The 17,164-nt window shown below is 40.5% G+C and overlaps 1 protein-coding gene across 3 annotated transcripts in view; it reads right to left on the reverse strand.

Annotated features, from left to right (window-relative positions):
- Positions 1–16,785, reverse strand: part of ATP8A1 (ATPase phospholipid transporting 8A1) — a 102,791-nt gene extending 86,006 nt beyond the window's left edge. Inside the window, exons 1-5 of one of the 3 annotated variants that reach the window (XM_064710329.1) lie at positions 16,551–16,785; positions 8,714–8,828; positions 7,438–7,537; positions 6,646–6,744; positions 3,586–3,631 (exon numbers count right to left, since the gene is read on the reverse strand). In XM_064710329.1, coding sequence (XP_064566399.1) covers positions 3,586–3,631; positions 6,646–6,744; positions 7,438–7,537; positions 8,714–8,828; positions 16,551–16,599 — 409 coding nt within the window. In that variant the 5' untranslated portion in view covers positions 16,600–16,785. The remainder of the gene's footprint in view (positions 1–3,585; positions 3,632–6,645; positions 6,745–7,437; positions 7,538–8,713; positions 8,829–16,550) is intronic. The other 2 variants (XM_064710328.1, XM_064710327.1) reach the window with 2 other exon arrangements.
- Between the last annotated feature and the right edge of the window lie 379 nt (positions 16,786–17,164).

Raw genomic sequence — 17,164 nt, forward strand, 5'->3', positions numbered from 1 at the left:
ACTTGAGAATCAAATAAATCTGATATAGATTTTATGATAATGTGTTTTCCAAAATAAATCAGTAACTGGAATAAAAAGTTCTGAAGTTAAAGAGTTTTGAAATTATGGGGGACAGGGGTTGTGAGAGGAATATATTCAGTTTTCATTAGAAGTGCCAGGAGGCTCACTACAGTTTATCTTCTCTGTTGTTTTTGGGATATCAGAGAACTCAAGGATCCCTACAGTCACCTCCTCCACAAATATCCTGAAAATACCCCATGCTATTTAGAGTAGTATTTAGTATAGTTTTTCCCTGGTAGTAACAATTAATATTTTAACCACATTCCACTATCCTAGTTTTACGTGTTACTATTATGATACAAAACCCATGCCTTGTTGCCAGTTAATTGCCAAGATTGTATTTTCAGAGAATAACAAAGATAATGGTTTTTTAGCCCCAGTTACTGAAAAAGGACGTGCAAAAAGAAAAAGAAACATTGCTACGTATCAGTACTCAGATAACTTTGATTGCACCCTTTCACTGTGTTTTCCGGCTTTCAAACCATCAGGAAGCTTCAGTTCCCAATCACGACCAAATTCTTACACAAGAGTATGCTGACTTCAAAACAGTGGATCAAAATCTGGGACTACACATGGCCTTTACATTTAAGTCTTCTTGGAGGCTCTGTCCAGACTGACTCCTCTTCTTGTGAATCTTAATGATATCTGCAATCATTACTTAACCTGCTTAGTAAGTCTTCCCCTTCCTTCCCCAAATTTATTAGTGTTGATATGCTCAGGGCAATGGTAGATGGGGCAGTCTCCCTTTCTGACAGCAAGCAAGATATTTTAAAGACTGCCTCACCAACCAGCTGATCATTATACAAAGTTTTATTTTGACAAACAATTTCTCTCCACTGGTAAAACTATAGATTCAGCATGATGACTGGTTGTAACACTGTCCTAAGGAATCCAAGACCTTTGATAATTGTGATGCCAATTACCTACTTCCATCCCCTTGTGTCAGCAACACAGCTTACAATACAGCAATACTGATGGGGCCATGGCACCATTTAGATGAAAGAATTGACAAGAATTAAAAATATACCTTGCAGCAGTCCAGACAACTACTTTTCACAAACAGTTGCAGTTTAATAACTGCCACTGGAGCTCTGCAGGTCTGAAATATAAGTATGTCACCAGCTGTGGCCAGGGGCTCTGTAAGAGGGGGATTCTGCCTGCAGAGGGAAGGTCCTGTCCTGCCATCACCCCATGCCAAGGTGCTTGCTCTCACTGCTTTGTGCATGCAGCCTCCAGGGTTTGCTGGGCCCTTTGATGAGCCAGTTTAATCCACCCCATGGAAGGACACCATTTTTTCTTTCTGGATTTGTTTCTTGCTGGTTTAACTGGTTAAAATCAGCTCAAAAACAGGTGAGTCAGACTCATGAAAACATGCTGAGCCACCTGAAATCTCAAGAGTACTGCAACCCTAACCTTTGATCGGGTGAGCTTTTAAGGACAATTAACACACACTAACATTCAGTTAAATCCATTTTCTTATGAGAACAAAAAGAGAAGTGATGTTGTTATGCACCTTTTATATAATGGTTAGAGAACTAGCACCATAAAGTCTTCTGCAGCCTTTTTCATTTGCATCTCCCACTTTTCAGCTTTCTCAAACAACTAATTTTCAAAAGCATTTTCCATCTGCCCTACAGAAGGCTGCTTCACCAAACTACAGAAATGCAGATTTCATCCTGTCAGAATATCTGATGGTGTCCTCCTGTATCACACATGTACGCAGCCTGAGGCAACAAAAAATGATCCCCAATGCAGCCTAATACATTCAAATCTTTTGCAAAAGGTTTTTTTATAGTAAACTTTTAGAAAGTTAATTACTAATAGCTGACTGAGATACAGATCATTATTAAGGAACAGAAAGTTGGATGGGGACCCATATACAGAATCTACACATGCTCACGTCATTTCACTAACAATTCTCTGTGTTTAAAAGGCAACCAAAGGTGGAGCTGCACATACAATGTACTATGCACATGGCTGCTTTCCAGGGGCACAGAACTGCTGAATACACGAAAACAAAGTAAGAGAGTACCATACTGATTAACTTTTTAATTATTGCTATGACAATAGATTGTACTTGACAATATATTTAAAAATTGATTTGTCAGGATGCGTGAATCCTGCATGAGCTTAAGAAATGTGTTTCTCAGTGTGAGCAGTATTTCATTTATCCTTATCACACATTTAACTCCCCAGATACTCTTCTGCACACATGGAACACTCAGGAATTCTAGGAACAGTTACCAAAGACCCTGATGAGAGGTAACCAAGAAGAAGAGTCAGAAAATAGAGTAAAACAAGCCTTTTATTAAAACTTTGTATACTGTGGACAAAAAGAAAAATTAAAAAGGCATTTTAAGATTTCACTGCAACCAAAACTGTTTGTAATCTCAAAAGCTATGAGTGGTTGATGAAAGAATTTTGGATGTCAATATTAAGTCTTCCTTTGCTTTTTATGTATTGCTTATAGATTATCTGTTTCTCCAGGCCTCTGGAGATTTCTGTTTCTGTGATTTCAGTCAACAGTTTTGTTTCCTCACCCTAATCTCTCCATACCTGCTATTGAGCTCAGTAATTTCTACATGCTCAGTAATTTCCTAAGCTATCCTGCCATCCAAGCCTCCCTAAATTTTACATACAATTTAAGTAGGCTTTAAGATTTATGTTTCCAGTATTAAGCAGTGCTACACAAATTTTTAAGTGATGACTACATTTCTCCCTAAAAAAAATAATCGTTATTTTTATTATATATTTAAAAGGATTCCATGTAAGATTTTTCTCTTTGTGGTATTTTTTGTATACTCTGGAATCAAATTCACATGACACTCATTCCTCCTCCTGTTTATAAAAACAGGATTGATTCCATCAAGAGAGATCTACCTCAGAACAAGTAACATGAAAAATTGAAGAGCAGTAAAGCAGGAACTAAATTTTGACATACTACCTGACAAACATGTTTAGGATATACTAATAGCTCCCTCAATTTCTGAGCTAAAATAATCCCAGTTTTATATTTTACCAAAATCTATTAAAAAAACTACATGCCAATATTTTGGTTAGGGATTGATTTAATAAAAAACCCCAACAAATCAAATCCAAAATAACTCCATTAGTGTTTATCCACAGTTTTGAAGCAGCATAGAAAGACAGTTCTATTCTTTTGATGCTTCCTTCCTATTGCTGGCTGAAAAAAAATTATAATTAAAAGTCTGCATTTCTGAGTACAAATATAATGTAGGTCCATTAAATAGACAGGTGATTACAATCTTCTAATAGTGATATCATCACCTGTGCTAAATGAATAAATGCTCAACTTTCTTAGCAACCTCACAACCTTAATCTAGAACATATTCTATTTTGTAGGGATAACATCACTGCAAATTATTAGTTCAACTGTTTACCTTAGAAATTTTGAAGTAATCTGCACATGTGATTTCCCACTCAATTATGTCAGCAGTTTGAGTTGTATTACTACCATGTGCAAAAATTCAACAACCCCCCTAAAAAGATTAAAAGATTTCTTACCTTGAGTTTGTTTCTTGTTCACCGCATTATCAGCTTTATGTCTTTTCTAAATTAAAAAAAGCAGAGTGGTTAAAGACTTTTGTTGATAAGATAAAGCTTTCATACTTCTAACAAAAAACCCATCTATTAGCCCCTCCTACTCATCTATTCACTAAACCACACAAGTATTTAAACAGGACTATTAATTACTTGCATAGTTATGCAGGAAAGTCACATCCAGTTCCAGGCTAATTGTACTGTACTAAAATATCCTTTCATGTGGGCAATCTCTATCTGGACAAGTTCCTTACATAAGGAACTGGTGCATTTCAATGCTGTAACTTTGTCCTTTCCTGGAACTGGGAGATGACTCCACCACAGCAAAAATCATTGAACAATTCTTCATCTGAGGGTCTCATACAGACACCTGAAGTCAGGCAATGACTGTGTAAACATAATGACTCCACTTCTACAAAGCTGCCTGCAGACTTCAACAACAGTAACAGACAAACAAATAAAAAATCAACAGCACACCCCCGACAAAGAGGCTCCTCAGTTTTAATATAGCTGTGAGACATCTTTTGACAGTAATCTTTTGATACAGCTACTAACAGCCAGCATTTTCAAGGTATGACCAAACTCACAAACAAAAAGCTTAGGAGAGTACTAGTTTAAACACACTATTTAGGATTCACGAACTCAGTTTTTCCTGAGCAGGAACACATTTTATAAAATTAAGTAGAATTAACTGGTTTAGGTACACTTTTCAAACAGATGTTCAGAATTCATGCCTTTGTGATACAAACAAAATCAGAAGCAATCTTGTAAAATGGAAGAAAAATAGGTCAAGATACTTGAGTGATTTATTGCCAATAAAATGTTGATTTGACTCTGAGCTAGCAGCTCTTAAAAGGTCACCTCGAAACTTTGCAAAATTGAAATATTATTTTTCCTAGATTTTCATAGATAACCAGCAGATTCTCCTTTCAAAAAGATGTCTGACTGTACAGATAAATAACCTTTGATCAAAGGGAAAGCCTAACTTGACCATAGCAGATGTCTATTTGCCCACAGGGTGAATCTCCTCCATTTTGAAAAGGTGAATATTCAGTGCTTTCTGAGGTGTGACAGGTGAAAATTATTGGAACCAGCTGACAATCTAACACTGCATGTCACAAATCCTGCTAGCACCTTTGAAGAATATATGGAAAACACATGCTGTGTATGAATAGTATCTTCTGCTAACATCTTTTTCTACTTGGTATTTCATTCCAGAAAGAGAAACATTTGGTTGTTGAGCTAAAAGTATTATTTTGACAAGCGTATTTGTTATTATCAGTATACAAGGTTCCCATCCAAAAGCTTTAATATTAGATGAAGATCACCATTTATGGAGCTCCTAGCTATTTCACTGTGTAAAAAAACTGAGACATAATGAAAATTAATGGTTAAGGGAAAACACTTTGAATATTTTACTACGCAAAAAGTGGTCAGCTTTCTCAGCAAGAAAATGGTACAGCTGTGTTGGTTTTAGTATCTCTGTAGCATTTGGTAATGAGAACTTTATTTAGCTGGTATATGCAAAACCCACCATACCTGATCCCTGTCTTTCTCCCCTGCCACACCAAACTGTACACTTCAAGTTACAAAGAGCAAATGGTAGAAATAAATAACAAAAGAAAAGCGACTGGATGAGGTAATTTTAAAAAGGACACTTTGTACAGTAGCAGCAGCTTCAGTTTTATATTTGCCTAGACACTGACAGATGGTGTAAGTCTGTAAGCATTATCAGCAGAATGGTTAAAAATATCTAGAAGAACATGAATTGATTTTATGGCTTTTTTTTACAAGGGGTTTTGTTTATGTAAAGAGAAAGCAACAAAGGCATTTAAGGAGAACCTGACTGTAAGGCAGAAAAAGCTAGAAATGCCAAATAGAAGAAAAATATTTAACATAAACCTCATTGTGTCTTGCAGGACCCCTTAACTCTGTGATCCAGGAGCTTCATACAACCTAGGGAGCCAATATCTTGCCTATCATCCATTCACAGAGGTAACTGAGGAGAAAACCAATCAATAAAGGCCACATGGGACCAAGCACTCTCCATCCCAAACCTCCTTTGCAGCTCAACACTCTTCCCCTTGGTCATGTTTCTGCATATGCATTGTAATTCTGCTCAAACACAATAAATCTGGAGCTCCCAGGCAGCTTACTATTTGTGTGCAAGGAAAGACTACACTACCTGCAACCCTTTCCAAAACTCAAAGAGAAGAGCCCACAAACAGGAACACTACTCCTCTAGTGGACAAGACACTGCGGTATCATGACATATCTAATGTCTTGTCCCCCTAACATACCTGCAGAACTAAAATAAAACAACAGCAGATAAATAAATTCTTACTATATAGAGTGATTTGGTAAATAATTAAGATTACTTTAATTCCTTAGATACAAAAGGCATCAATTAAAAGACTAAATTATTTTAAGCAAGTTAGAGAGACAGGTTTCTATCATACAGTTTTAGTGAAGAGAGTGCAAAAAGGTACTCAGAAAACCCCAACATCTTTTGTATGAAGTGAAACAGAGACTGAAATTCCTTTCTTTCCCTCAAAATAAAATAAATCAGAATATATGCCTCTGTGTTGACAATGTCCCACCTCTTTTAAAATTTTCTTTCAATGCCAGAAGAAAGCAAAACAACCACTACCACAGACAGGGACTAGAAAGAGCCTAGGAAAGCCTAGCATAGGTGCCTAACAAGGACCTATGTCTGTTCCTGGCCATCAGGAGTCAGCAGATCACATTTACCACCAGGAAAATCATAACATTTAGGAAATGCAAACAGTTAATTGTACTGGACTGGAGCAACAGGAAAAAAACTGAAATGGCCTATTCCCCATTTGTTTAAAAAAACCATGAAAAGTCACAACAGTGAAACTAAAGTTTTTATGCAAGTGACATTAGAAATAAAGAGGTGCATCAAATGCTTGGATCTGGATTTGACAACCAAGAAACATTTTTGTAATATTATAAATGAAAAATATGATAGCTATTTACAAACTATTGCTATTAAATACTTACAATATCCTCTATTATCTCCTTCACTGCAGCTACAGCTAAAATAAATAAGAGAGGGACCAATGTTGTGTAGCGTCCTGTTGGTGATACATCAGGTATTTGCTATTAAAAAAAAGGAGAAAAAATATTTTGCATTGCTGGTTGAAAAAATTTTTAATGCAAGAAGCAGTACTTTCTGTGCAAATAAAGACATGTGAATTCACTTCTTAGACTCAGTGTTAATTATTTCCAAGAAAGCTTTATAGTCTTCAATTCAGAAGCAGCTGATACAATAAAAGAACATCTGCACTTTAAGCAGTACAGTGTTCAATGGTACTATTTCCAAAGGTTTCAGTGTTTGCAGAATATTCACCTTCCTTTTCTGTTTCAAACTGAATTAAAATAGGCATTTATAAAATATAACTAAACTTTCCAATTTAGATTTTTGTTCATATAGCTCAGTATGTTTTTAGACATTACCCTCTAGAAGAAATGCACTACAAGTAACAGTTTTCTGTATATGCCAGATATTTTTAAATGGAATTTTCTTCTCACAAGTCTTTTTAACAGCATTTCAGCTATACTTAACCTGTTTTACAGAAAAATATTTCTGTGCATTTTGTTATCTTCAGGGAGCAAGAAAGCCACAAACCCAAGCATTTTATTAAAGATATGTCTACATGATACAGCTGTTCTGATAGGCCAGCTAGCTTGGAAAGAACAGTAGAGCAATCTCAAGTATCTCAGTATCTCTGTCTATAATATTAATGGTCTCTTAACAAGTTTAAAACATTAGGATCCTATTGTTGATCTTACCTGAAGCAATGCAATAAAAAGAAAAAATGCATTAGCAGCTCTTCTGAACTGGGAATAAAGGAACCTTGGCAGGAATGTGATTATGTTGTACTTTGCAGTGCTGAGAGGAAGAGACAAAAACACATGCTATTATTACAGAACAAAAACTTCTTCAAATGTATTCTTTCCCTTTTAGTTATAGAGGCTTTCAAACAAAACAGTTTGCTTTTTGATTCTAAACTGATAAATACTGGATATTAAGTGTGCTTTTGCTAGCCTGGAAGAAGATAATCAAATTTATCCTAGCAATCCTAGCAAAACAATCTCTGCTAAGCAGTCCTCAAAAAATGTTTGAGCTCCCATCTCTCTGTCAGCCTTTTACATCTATTTAAGAACAGACCACCACCCTCTATGGTTCTAAAACAATATATGTAAAAACAATCATGGAAAAAAAAAATTAAAGCAAAAGGCCTGTAAGAATATTTTAACTTATTTTGAAGTCAGTCATATTTACTTTGACCTTGCATAAAACTGTCAAGGGGGGAATGAATGTATCCTGCAAAAGCCCTCTACTCTGTAACCAAGCACAAGACAGGAGGAGAAGTTCTATACACCAAGAAACAGCATCTAAAGTTTCTCAAGGCCATGGAAATCCGCCCCCCCTCCATTATTCTCAATGTCTACAAAATTTCTGCACATTTTCAAAGCTACCTTCAGAAAATACACCTACTTGGGACAGAGGTATCTCTGCTGTTCATTTCCTTTGAATTTTAACAACAGAAGTGAGGCTGTTATCAAATCTAAACACACATTACTTATGAGTGTTTACTGTATGACTTAAAATTCATCAAAAGCAAACAAAAAACCGTCAACAAAGTCCCTAAAGCCTGAAACTGAAAACTAGTCTCACAGGCAACCACAGCATCTTTGTAACTGGCTGACTGAAAAAGCCAAGTGTTTCCAAAGCACAAACAATGCTGTGCTCAGGTACAGCATTCAGCTGCCAGGAATAGGTTCAAAGATGAACTCAACTGAAACCTGAAGAACAAATCCATCCTCTAGGGACACATTGATGGTACAGCTGTAAACCAGCTGTATCTTCCCCATTCAATTCTTAAAAATTCAGGAGGTCAGGTTTGTAACTGAAACAGCTTATTTGTCTCCTCAGCTCACTTCATTCCTCCCTCCAGTGTCTAAGACTGTCATTGGTGGCCAGGAGAAATGACAGAAGTAGAATTAATGAAACCTTTTCAATTTTGCTATTCAGCATGCAATGCTCTGGTATTTTTGTTAATACCTGACATGATTATTGCAGAATTTGGTTAGCTGGGGCTGATTGATGAATATAGTTCTCACTTCCTCTTGATCAGCTAGGGAAGTTTTCTCTGAAACATCCTCTGTCTTCTCATAGCCTGTAAAAACACAGCATGATTTTCCATATAAATAGATTTACTTACACAAAATTCAAAGCACTTCATGAGACAAAAAGGACATTTATTGTGGATGTGAACACAGTGTATTTGCATTTCTCAGAGGTAATGACCCCTGAAAAAACAAAAAAGTCATTTTTATATATTCAGGATGCTCATTAAAAACCTACACTCCCCACAGACCATCCTTACCTTGCAAAGATCACTGAGAGTGGCATAACTGTGAGACCTGCCAGCTCCCTCTGCATTCGTGATTGCATCTTATTAGGTTCATGGACTCTTGTATTGCCAGTTTGTTTCACTGTTCCCTAAACTGATCATTCTCCACCAAGGTAAGTCTTTTTTGTTTTGGACTTTCCAACTGGCATCAGGAACCTGGAGTTCCTGAAAGCTGATCTTACCAGTAGAGACCAAAGGGGAGAAGACACTGTTTACTGCATCCTATTCTGTCTTTTGTTTCCAGGTTCCCTGTGGCATGTAGCCTAGAGGCACCACCCTTCTCTGTCATCATCTTCCTGCTGTTACATCTCAAGGAGAACAAGAATGGCATCTATAAGGCACTCACCAGGTTAAACCCCAGGTAGGCCGTGACTTTGCCACCTAAATCTCTCTCTCTACTCCTCTACAGCCACCTGCTGCTGCTTTGACCTCTTGTAGGTTCACCTTTTTAAATGCGAGCTTTGTCAGGGACTCCTTGCTAATTCACAGAATGGTTTGGTTTGGAAGGAACCTTAGAGATCATGTAGTTCCAACCCTCCTGTCATTGGCAGAGAACCTTCCAGTCAATCAGGTTTCTCAGAACACCATCCAGCCTGGTCTTGAACACTTCCAGGGATGGGGAGTCTGCAACCTCTCCAGGCAACTTGTTCAATGCCTTACCATGTTTATAGTAAAGACCTTCTTCCTAATACCTAATCTAAACCTACCCTCCTTAATGTCATTCTCCTTGTCCTATCAATAAATGCCCTTGTTAAAAGTTCCTCTATAACCTTCTTGCAGGCCTCCTTTAGACACTGCAAGGCTGCTAGAAGGTCTCCTCTGGGCCTTCTCTCCTTCAGGCTGAACTCCCTCAGCCTGTCTTCACACACGTGTTCCAGCCCTGTGATTAACTTAGTGGCCCTCCTCTGGACTTGCTTCAATAGGTCCATGTCTTTCTTATGCTGGGGGCCCCAGAACTGGATTCAGTACTCCAGGTGGGGTCTCACAAGAGCAGAGAAGATGGGCAGAAGCACCCATCTGCCCATCGAGGTGCTGACACCTGCACCAGCTGGTCACACCTCTTCCCATGCAGCCCAGGATGTGGCTGGCTGTCAGGGTTCCAAATGCACATTGTCAAATCCTGTGAAGCCTCTTGTCCACCAATACCATCAAGTCCTTCTCCTCAGGGCTACTGTCAGTCCATACACAGCCTGTATTTGTGCTTGAGATTGCCCTGCCCCAGGTGCAGGACCTTGCACTTGGCCTTGTTGAACTTCATGAGGTTCACACAGGCCACCTCTAAAGACTGTCAAGGTCCCTCTGGATGACATCCCTTCCCTCCAGCATGTCAGCCACATCACACAGCCTGGCATTGTTAGCACACTTGCTGAGGGGTCACTCAATCTCACTGTTAAATCACTGACAAAATGTGAAAAAAGTCAGCTCCCATACTGACCCCTAAGGAATGCCAACTGTCACTGCTTTCCACTGAGCTGTTGACTGCAATTCTTGGAATGCAACCATTCAGCCATTTCTTTATCCAGTGGGTGGTCCATTCATCAAATCCATGTGTCTCTAGAGACAAGGATATTGTGTGGGACAGCAAAGCAAATTCTTTGCTTCACCCAGTCCTTCTGTCACCTTGGCTTGATTTTGTGCTCATTGTGATGGACCAATCTTGAGCTGGAAGGATGTGATCATTGGAAACCAAGGCCATTAAGCTAGTTAATCTTAACTGGTTGGTCTCACTGGTTAATGAGATTCCTTCACTTGGTCCAGATTTTCTTGGTGACACTAGCCAGAGAAGTGGCATCAGTATATTCTTCATTCTGTGTGTGCTTAACTTGAAATAGTTTTATTAGACTCATTGACATCCTAGCACTGCCTCCACTAGCCAGTGAAAGTTGAGCTTTCTGTATATTCTTCTGTGAAGAATCTTGTGCCAGCCTGCATCCCAACTTTCATCTGGAAAAAGGGACACCAATGTATTCTTCCCTCCAAAGGCTTTTCACCAATGTTTTGTCAACCAGTCAGCCACTACACTGCTGACAACAGGCCCAAGCAGTCTTCAGGCTGGAGCTTGTAAAGTACCAACAGGTACAGGATAAATCACTCACCATAAGTCTTAATGATGATTGCTACCAATACTGTGTGTATACAGTTTCTTGTTAAATATACACTGTTCATTCTGTATGAGAACAAGAAAATGACACTTAAAATATATTATAATGCAACTGAATACATCAGAATGTATAGTATGTCAAGGATAATTAGGGCTGTACATGAAAACTTAATGCTTATTTCTAGCACGTTTCATAAATGCTTGCAAAGGTGTTAGGCAAAACCCAAGCCATTATCCAGTCCACTGGGCCAGTACACTGCCTCTTACCAATTCAAAATACATTTCAGACACTACTTTGCAAGGTCAAGTCTCCACACATTGAGAAAAGGCTCAGCAGAAGCTTTTTATTTCATCCCATTTCCTATTCAAAATTCACAGACTCTGTTATGATACAGGAACCCCCCACTACTACATTCACCTCTGCAATTTTTCTATTTCCTTCCTTACCCAATGAAAGGCACACACATTCAATCATCAGTATTTGTCTCAAGAAGTCTCTTCAGAGGAAGGACAGCCAGCCTAACAGACTTTACAGGTGCCAACAAAACACTCCAGGAGTGTTTGGCAGCCTAACCCAGCAAAAAAACCCATAACATCTTCAATAACAACAAATTGCTAATAAATAAGTAACCAATGAAACAAACAAACACTTGTCAAACCAATTAGAGCTTCTTTCAACAAGAGCACCCGTTGAAGTCCATATTTTGATTCCAATAATAAATTTGGAAGAAGCATCTCTCTTGAAATACTCAATATTTGCAGGGACTCCTCCTAATCCAGTCTTGATTAAAAAGTTTCTATATTAGTTAAACAACAACAGTAAATTCCATACCCCTAATTTTTCCTCTAGGTAGGGCAGTTTAAGACTTTCAGCTTTCATTCCTTCAAACAGTCTCATTTTCACTACAAGTTTGTAATGTTACATACACATATACTACAATATGGAAATAAAGGGAAGGAAAGAAAACCCTCAACCAAATTGCCAAAAGGCTTTTAATACACCCTTCTTCATTGTAAAAAAAAAATAAATCTTTTTTATTCTCTAAGTAGAGCTTTCAAAACCTTTGAAAGCTGATGCTGTAGCCAAGAACCTCTTACACAACTAAGTGCTGTGGTTTAACCTGGGAGCCAGGTAAACACCACACAGTCACTCACTTGCCTACCCCAAGTGCTGAGGCAGAGAATCAGAAAAAAAGGTAAAACTCATGAGCTGAGATAAAAACAGCATAATAGGAGAGAAAAATAAGGGAAAATAATGATAAAAAACCATACAAAACAAGTAATGCACAATTGCTCACCAACCACTGACCAATGTCCATCCAGTCCCTGAGCAGCAGGCTGCCAGCCCCCGGCCAGCTCTCCCTGGTTTTGCTGTTCAGCATAAAACCAAAAGGTCTGGGATATCCCTTTGGTCATGGCAGGCAGCTGCTCTGGCTGTGTCCCCTCCTTTACCTTCTGAACTCCCAGCCTCCTCCCTAGCAGGGCAGCATGAGATGATGACAAGTCCTTGATTTAGTGTAAGTGCTGCTCAGAAACAGCTGAAACATCAGTGTGTTATCAGCATTATTCTCAGCCTAAATCCAAAATACAGCATTGTATCTGCTGCTAGGAGGAAAACGAAGTCTATCCCAGCCAATGCCAGAATAGTCTGTTTGCTAGCTCATATTTCTGAAGCACGTGGTACAGTTCAAAGATGGAATCACTATGAAAAAGAAAGTGCCTTCAGAATTATTTGTTGCAAAGCCATGACAGAGTTTCAGTGACAGGATAGGCACTGGGAACCTGACCCATCAGTCTGTTCTCCTGAGGATTCAGAGCACACAAGGAAATTTAAATTACCTGCTTGAACCTGCCGGTACCACTGAGATGGCCAAGCCTGTCTAGAACTAAACCAAGATTTTTCCCTGTTGTGAAACACTGGGATCAAAACACACTCGGCACAAATAACCCCCAGACACAAGTGACTATAATGATCGCTACATCTGGTAAAATGTTATATAGTCCTAAAGACCATAAGAAGAAATACCTAAGCTTACATCTGGCACTACAAAAACTGACAGTCTGCTGAAGACAATCTGATGACCACTACAGAATTTCAAAATATATTCTTCATGTGAAAGATGTCTCATTTTACCCCAGTTCAGCTTCACCTAGATTTTGTACAAGAACACTAACAACAACTAGTTATTACCTACTAGTTTTGGTAGGCAGCATCATGGCATCTCAACTCTCTGTCCTTTCTCAATGACCTATTTCAGTTCACTGAACTTCACCAACACACAGAAGAAAGGGATTAATGCTTCAATCTTCAGAGAACCCTAATAAGACTTGAGAAGAACAATTCCACTTTCCCAGAACCTCTCAAAAGAAACAGAATTACTTGAATGATCCAATTTCATATTATTTAATAGATGCATATATTAACTGTGAAGCTATATATAGCTAAAATAACCACAGTTAGTTACTGTATTTAATAAAGCTTTATGTAGGCCACACTACTAAAAAATTCCCCTTGTGTTTTGCAATTGCAGAATACATGACACCAATTTCCTGTATTTGTTTAAGAGGGCCAGATCTTCTGTGCCTTGAGAGAGAATTGATACACATCCCACTTCAGAATGGTAAGCAACACCTACTTCTTGCAACAGGACAAAACAGACACAAAAACCTATTAAAACATGGTTAAACCTATTAAACCTATTAAAACATGTTTCGTTATCCTTCATCAGCCAGGAAGAATTTTCAGAGGTTTGGAAGAATGGCACAAAATCAGTAGTTCCTTTTTGCTCAAATTCTTTTCTCTATGCAGGTAGCATGTTGGCTGACAGACCTTAAAACACCTATAATTTTTATTTTGCAATCATTTACAGACTGTAGTGTCAATTCTTCTGTGCAACTGTGGACCACTTCTTGGGAATGCTACATGTGCACATTCTTCTGACAGTTCTGATTCAGTTTGTTTCATCTGAGCAAAACATTTGATTTTTTCTAATAACATTATCACTATCTCTTCGTGTGAGAGAGAGAGAGCTTAGTTCTTTCTGAGATGGTGTTCAAGGCAGGCCAGCCTGGTAAGGTAGTTCATGATCCATGGAAAAGGTCTCTGAAGTAGGAATTAGTTGCTGCAGTGACAGGAGAGAAAAGTCAGATTTTAAGCCCAAAGATACAATACAAAAATTCTAGAATAAGGCAAGTAATCCTGTCTGTCAGACCCCCACAAGTCTTAGGCTAAGGAATGGTCCACACTATGACAGAAGTCATGGAAGCTGTTGTTTGTGATTACAGCATTTCCAGTGTTCCAAGAACACAGAGGGACCCTGCCAGTAACAACTCTGCACTGGGGTAAGACTTTGGCAGAGTTCTCTGAAAGAAGCTTTATCATCACTTGGCATAGTGCTTATCTAAGCGACTTGGGCTGGTGCCAGAACTAGGGTTTGACGGTTCCTTTATGTCCCTGTCAAATACACAGCAGAGTGTTTTAGAAAACACTCTGTTTTAGAAAAAAAAAAGAAAAAAGTTCTCTGTTTTAGAAAACAGTAGCATTTATAAAGAGCTATTTAGAAATGGCAACTATGTAGTCTAAATGCATGGCGTAACTGGACTTGGAATCACTCATCCCAAAAAGAAAAAAAAGAGACTAATTGATGTTGGTTTCACTGTGAATTATATCTAAGCAAAGACTAACTATAGATCAAATTAATTACTAAGTGTTACATTAATATAAGAATAAGAAAACAGATTTCAAAATTTTTTGAGTAGTACTATATATATGGTAAAGTACAGTATGAGTCATATAGAATCAACTCAACTGGTATAATGAAAAAACTATCATGGCATTTTGCAAAAGTTTCTTAAAAGATGGTTTATACCTACTGTCAGTCCTAAAGAAAGTAGTTTTGGTAAGCTTCTTAAACCCAGTATTTAACTGCTTTACAGTCATTCAACCTTGAAAAATAAACCAGACTTTTTCTTTTTTTCCTTTTATTGCAATTGTAAATCTTAGATAGCCAGTTACCTTTAGGAAACACCACATTTATTCCATTAATAACCATTAAGAGTTCTGGAATTAGATAATTTTAAAGAGAGCATCCATCTTCCCAATTTATTTATGCAATCCTCAGCTTGCAGTGAAACCAATTGTCTGGAACAAGGGTAAGTGAAAAGGAATTGAAATTAAGCACTGAAAAATTGGACGTTTAACTAGTCTCATTATGTGCAACTACTAATCACTGAGTATACAGGACTGCTGCTCTGGCTGTAAACACATTTCAGAAGTGTTCCTGAAAGGATGTACTTTCTCCCTTTCTTCTTAGAAAGATGCATCCTTCTATTTCTTTGCCACTAACATTTCCTAGGCAGAGGCAGAACTCCTACAAACCTACTTTTGATGGAGGAAGGCATAAACATGGTAAAACTGCAAAAGAACATCCATCTAACAGCCCACTTCTAATCTATGATTCTTTGTGCTCTTCCTTGCACAAAAGTTAAATAAAATATTCTTTGTTTGGAAGAAGGCAGAAAGAGACAGGGAGGAAGTTTCTGCCTACCTATACCAAACAAAGCACAACAAAACAAGCAAACAAACAAAAAAATCAACTGGATATACGGTTTAAGCAAGGAAGCTTTCAGACAAGGGGATAAATCCAGCAGAACTGCCTCAATACTTCTTATGCCATTACCGGGACATTGTTATTGTTACCTACAGCAACCAAAAATCACAGGCAGCCCCAACATACCGCTGCTTCGGGGTCCACGATTTCAAATGTTACTTTTGCATAAAATACACCTTATAGTAATGTAATTCCACAGGAACGATTCTTTTCACAAAGCAGCTGCTGTCACGTTACCTGGGGTTAAATAAATCCACTTAGGCACGAGACTTCAGCGCTGTCCGAAGCCTCCTGGCACGAGCCGTGTATCAGAAACGCTTGTTTCTGATGGTCAGCGCACACGTACATGTCACACACAAAAGAGGGATTCCGGATTATTCCCGGGCCGAGGACCCCAGGCCCTGTGCCCCCGCTGCCGCCTGGGGCCGGCGGGCCGAGCAGCCACACACCCCGGGGAAAACGAAACCACCGCTGCCATCGCTGAGGGGCAAAACGCTGCGCGGGGCTGACCGGATGTAGACAACCATAAATACGAGGCCTCCCGAGAGCACCGGCAGCGCTCCCGCCCCAGGCTGGGGTCGCTGCCGCCGCAGCCCCACCGGGGGCGCACGGCACGACCGGAGACGGGGGTGAGGAGCGCGGCGGCGGCGCGACACCGGCTCCCACCGCCCCCTCCCGGCCAGGCGGCGCAGACCCCGCCGCGGCTCCGCGCCGGAACGCCGGCCGGGCTCCCCCGTCGCTCCCTGCCGGCGGGGAGAGGCGGGCGGCTCTTACCCTCTGCGCGGGAGCGGATCTCGGACACCGTTTTCTGCACCGTCGGCATCGCCAGGGCGGTGGCGCGGCCGCCTCCCTCCGGCGGCGCGCCCTGCACCTGCCGCCCGCCGGAGCGCGCCCTGCGCCGCTGCGAGGCCCGGGGTGAGGGCGGCGGGTCCCGACGGCGGCGGCTCCTCCAGCAGCCCGAGGCGGCGGCTCTCTCCGGCTGCGCCCGTCCCTGCTGGCGCCGCCGCTGCTCACTGACAGCCGCGGCGCCCGCGCTCCGCACTCGCCGGCCCCCTCCGGAACCTACCAACTCCGCCCTCCCCCCGCGCCTCCCTGTCCCGAGGCGTCCCGCCGCTATCTCCCTGTCCCCCGGGCTGAGGCTTGTCGGGTCACCGCGCCTAACCGGGCAGCGGCACTATGGCGGTGTGTGTCCGGCCTCTGGAGCGAGAGAAGGGCTTCCGATGCGCCCCCCACCCCGTGACGCGGGGGGAATGGAACGCGCCGAGCCCTGGGCCGCTGCCCGGCGCTGGGGGCGGGCGGGGGAAGCCCCGGGCAAGGTCGCCCGGTGTCTCCGGCAGCCGCGGCGGGCGGGACCCGTGACGGGGCGGGCAGTGCCAGGGCCGGGGCCG

The sequence above is a fragment of the Zonotrichia leucophrys genome, chromosome 4 (genome assembly GCF_028769735.1).
Source record: "Zonotrichia leucophrys gambelii isolate GWCS_2022_RI chromosome 4, RI_Zleu_2.0, whole genome shotgun sequence".
In the NCBI taxonomy this organism is placed as follows: Eukaryota; Metazoa; Chordata; class Aves; order Passeriformes; family Passerellidae; genus Zonotrichia; species Zonotrichia leucophrys.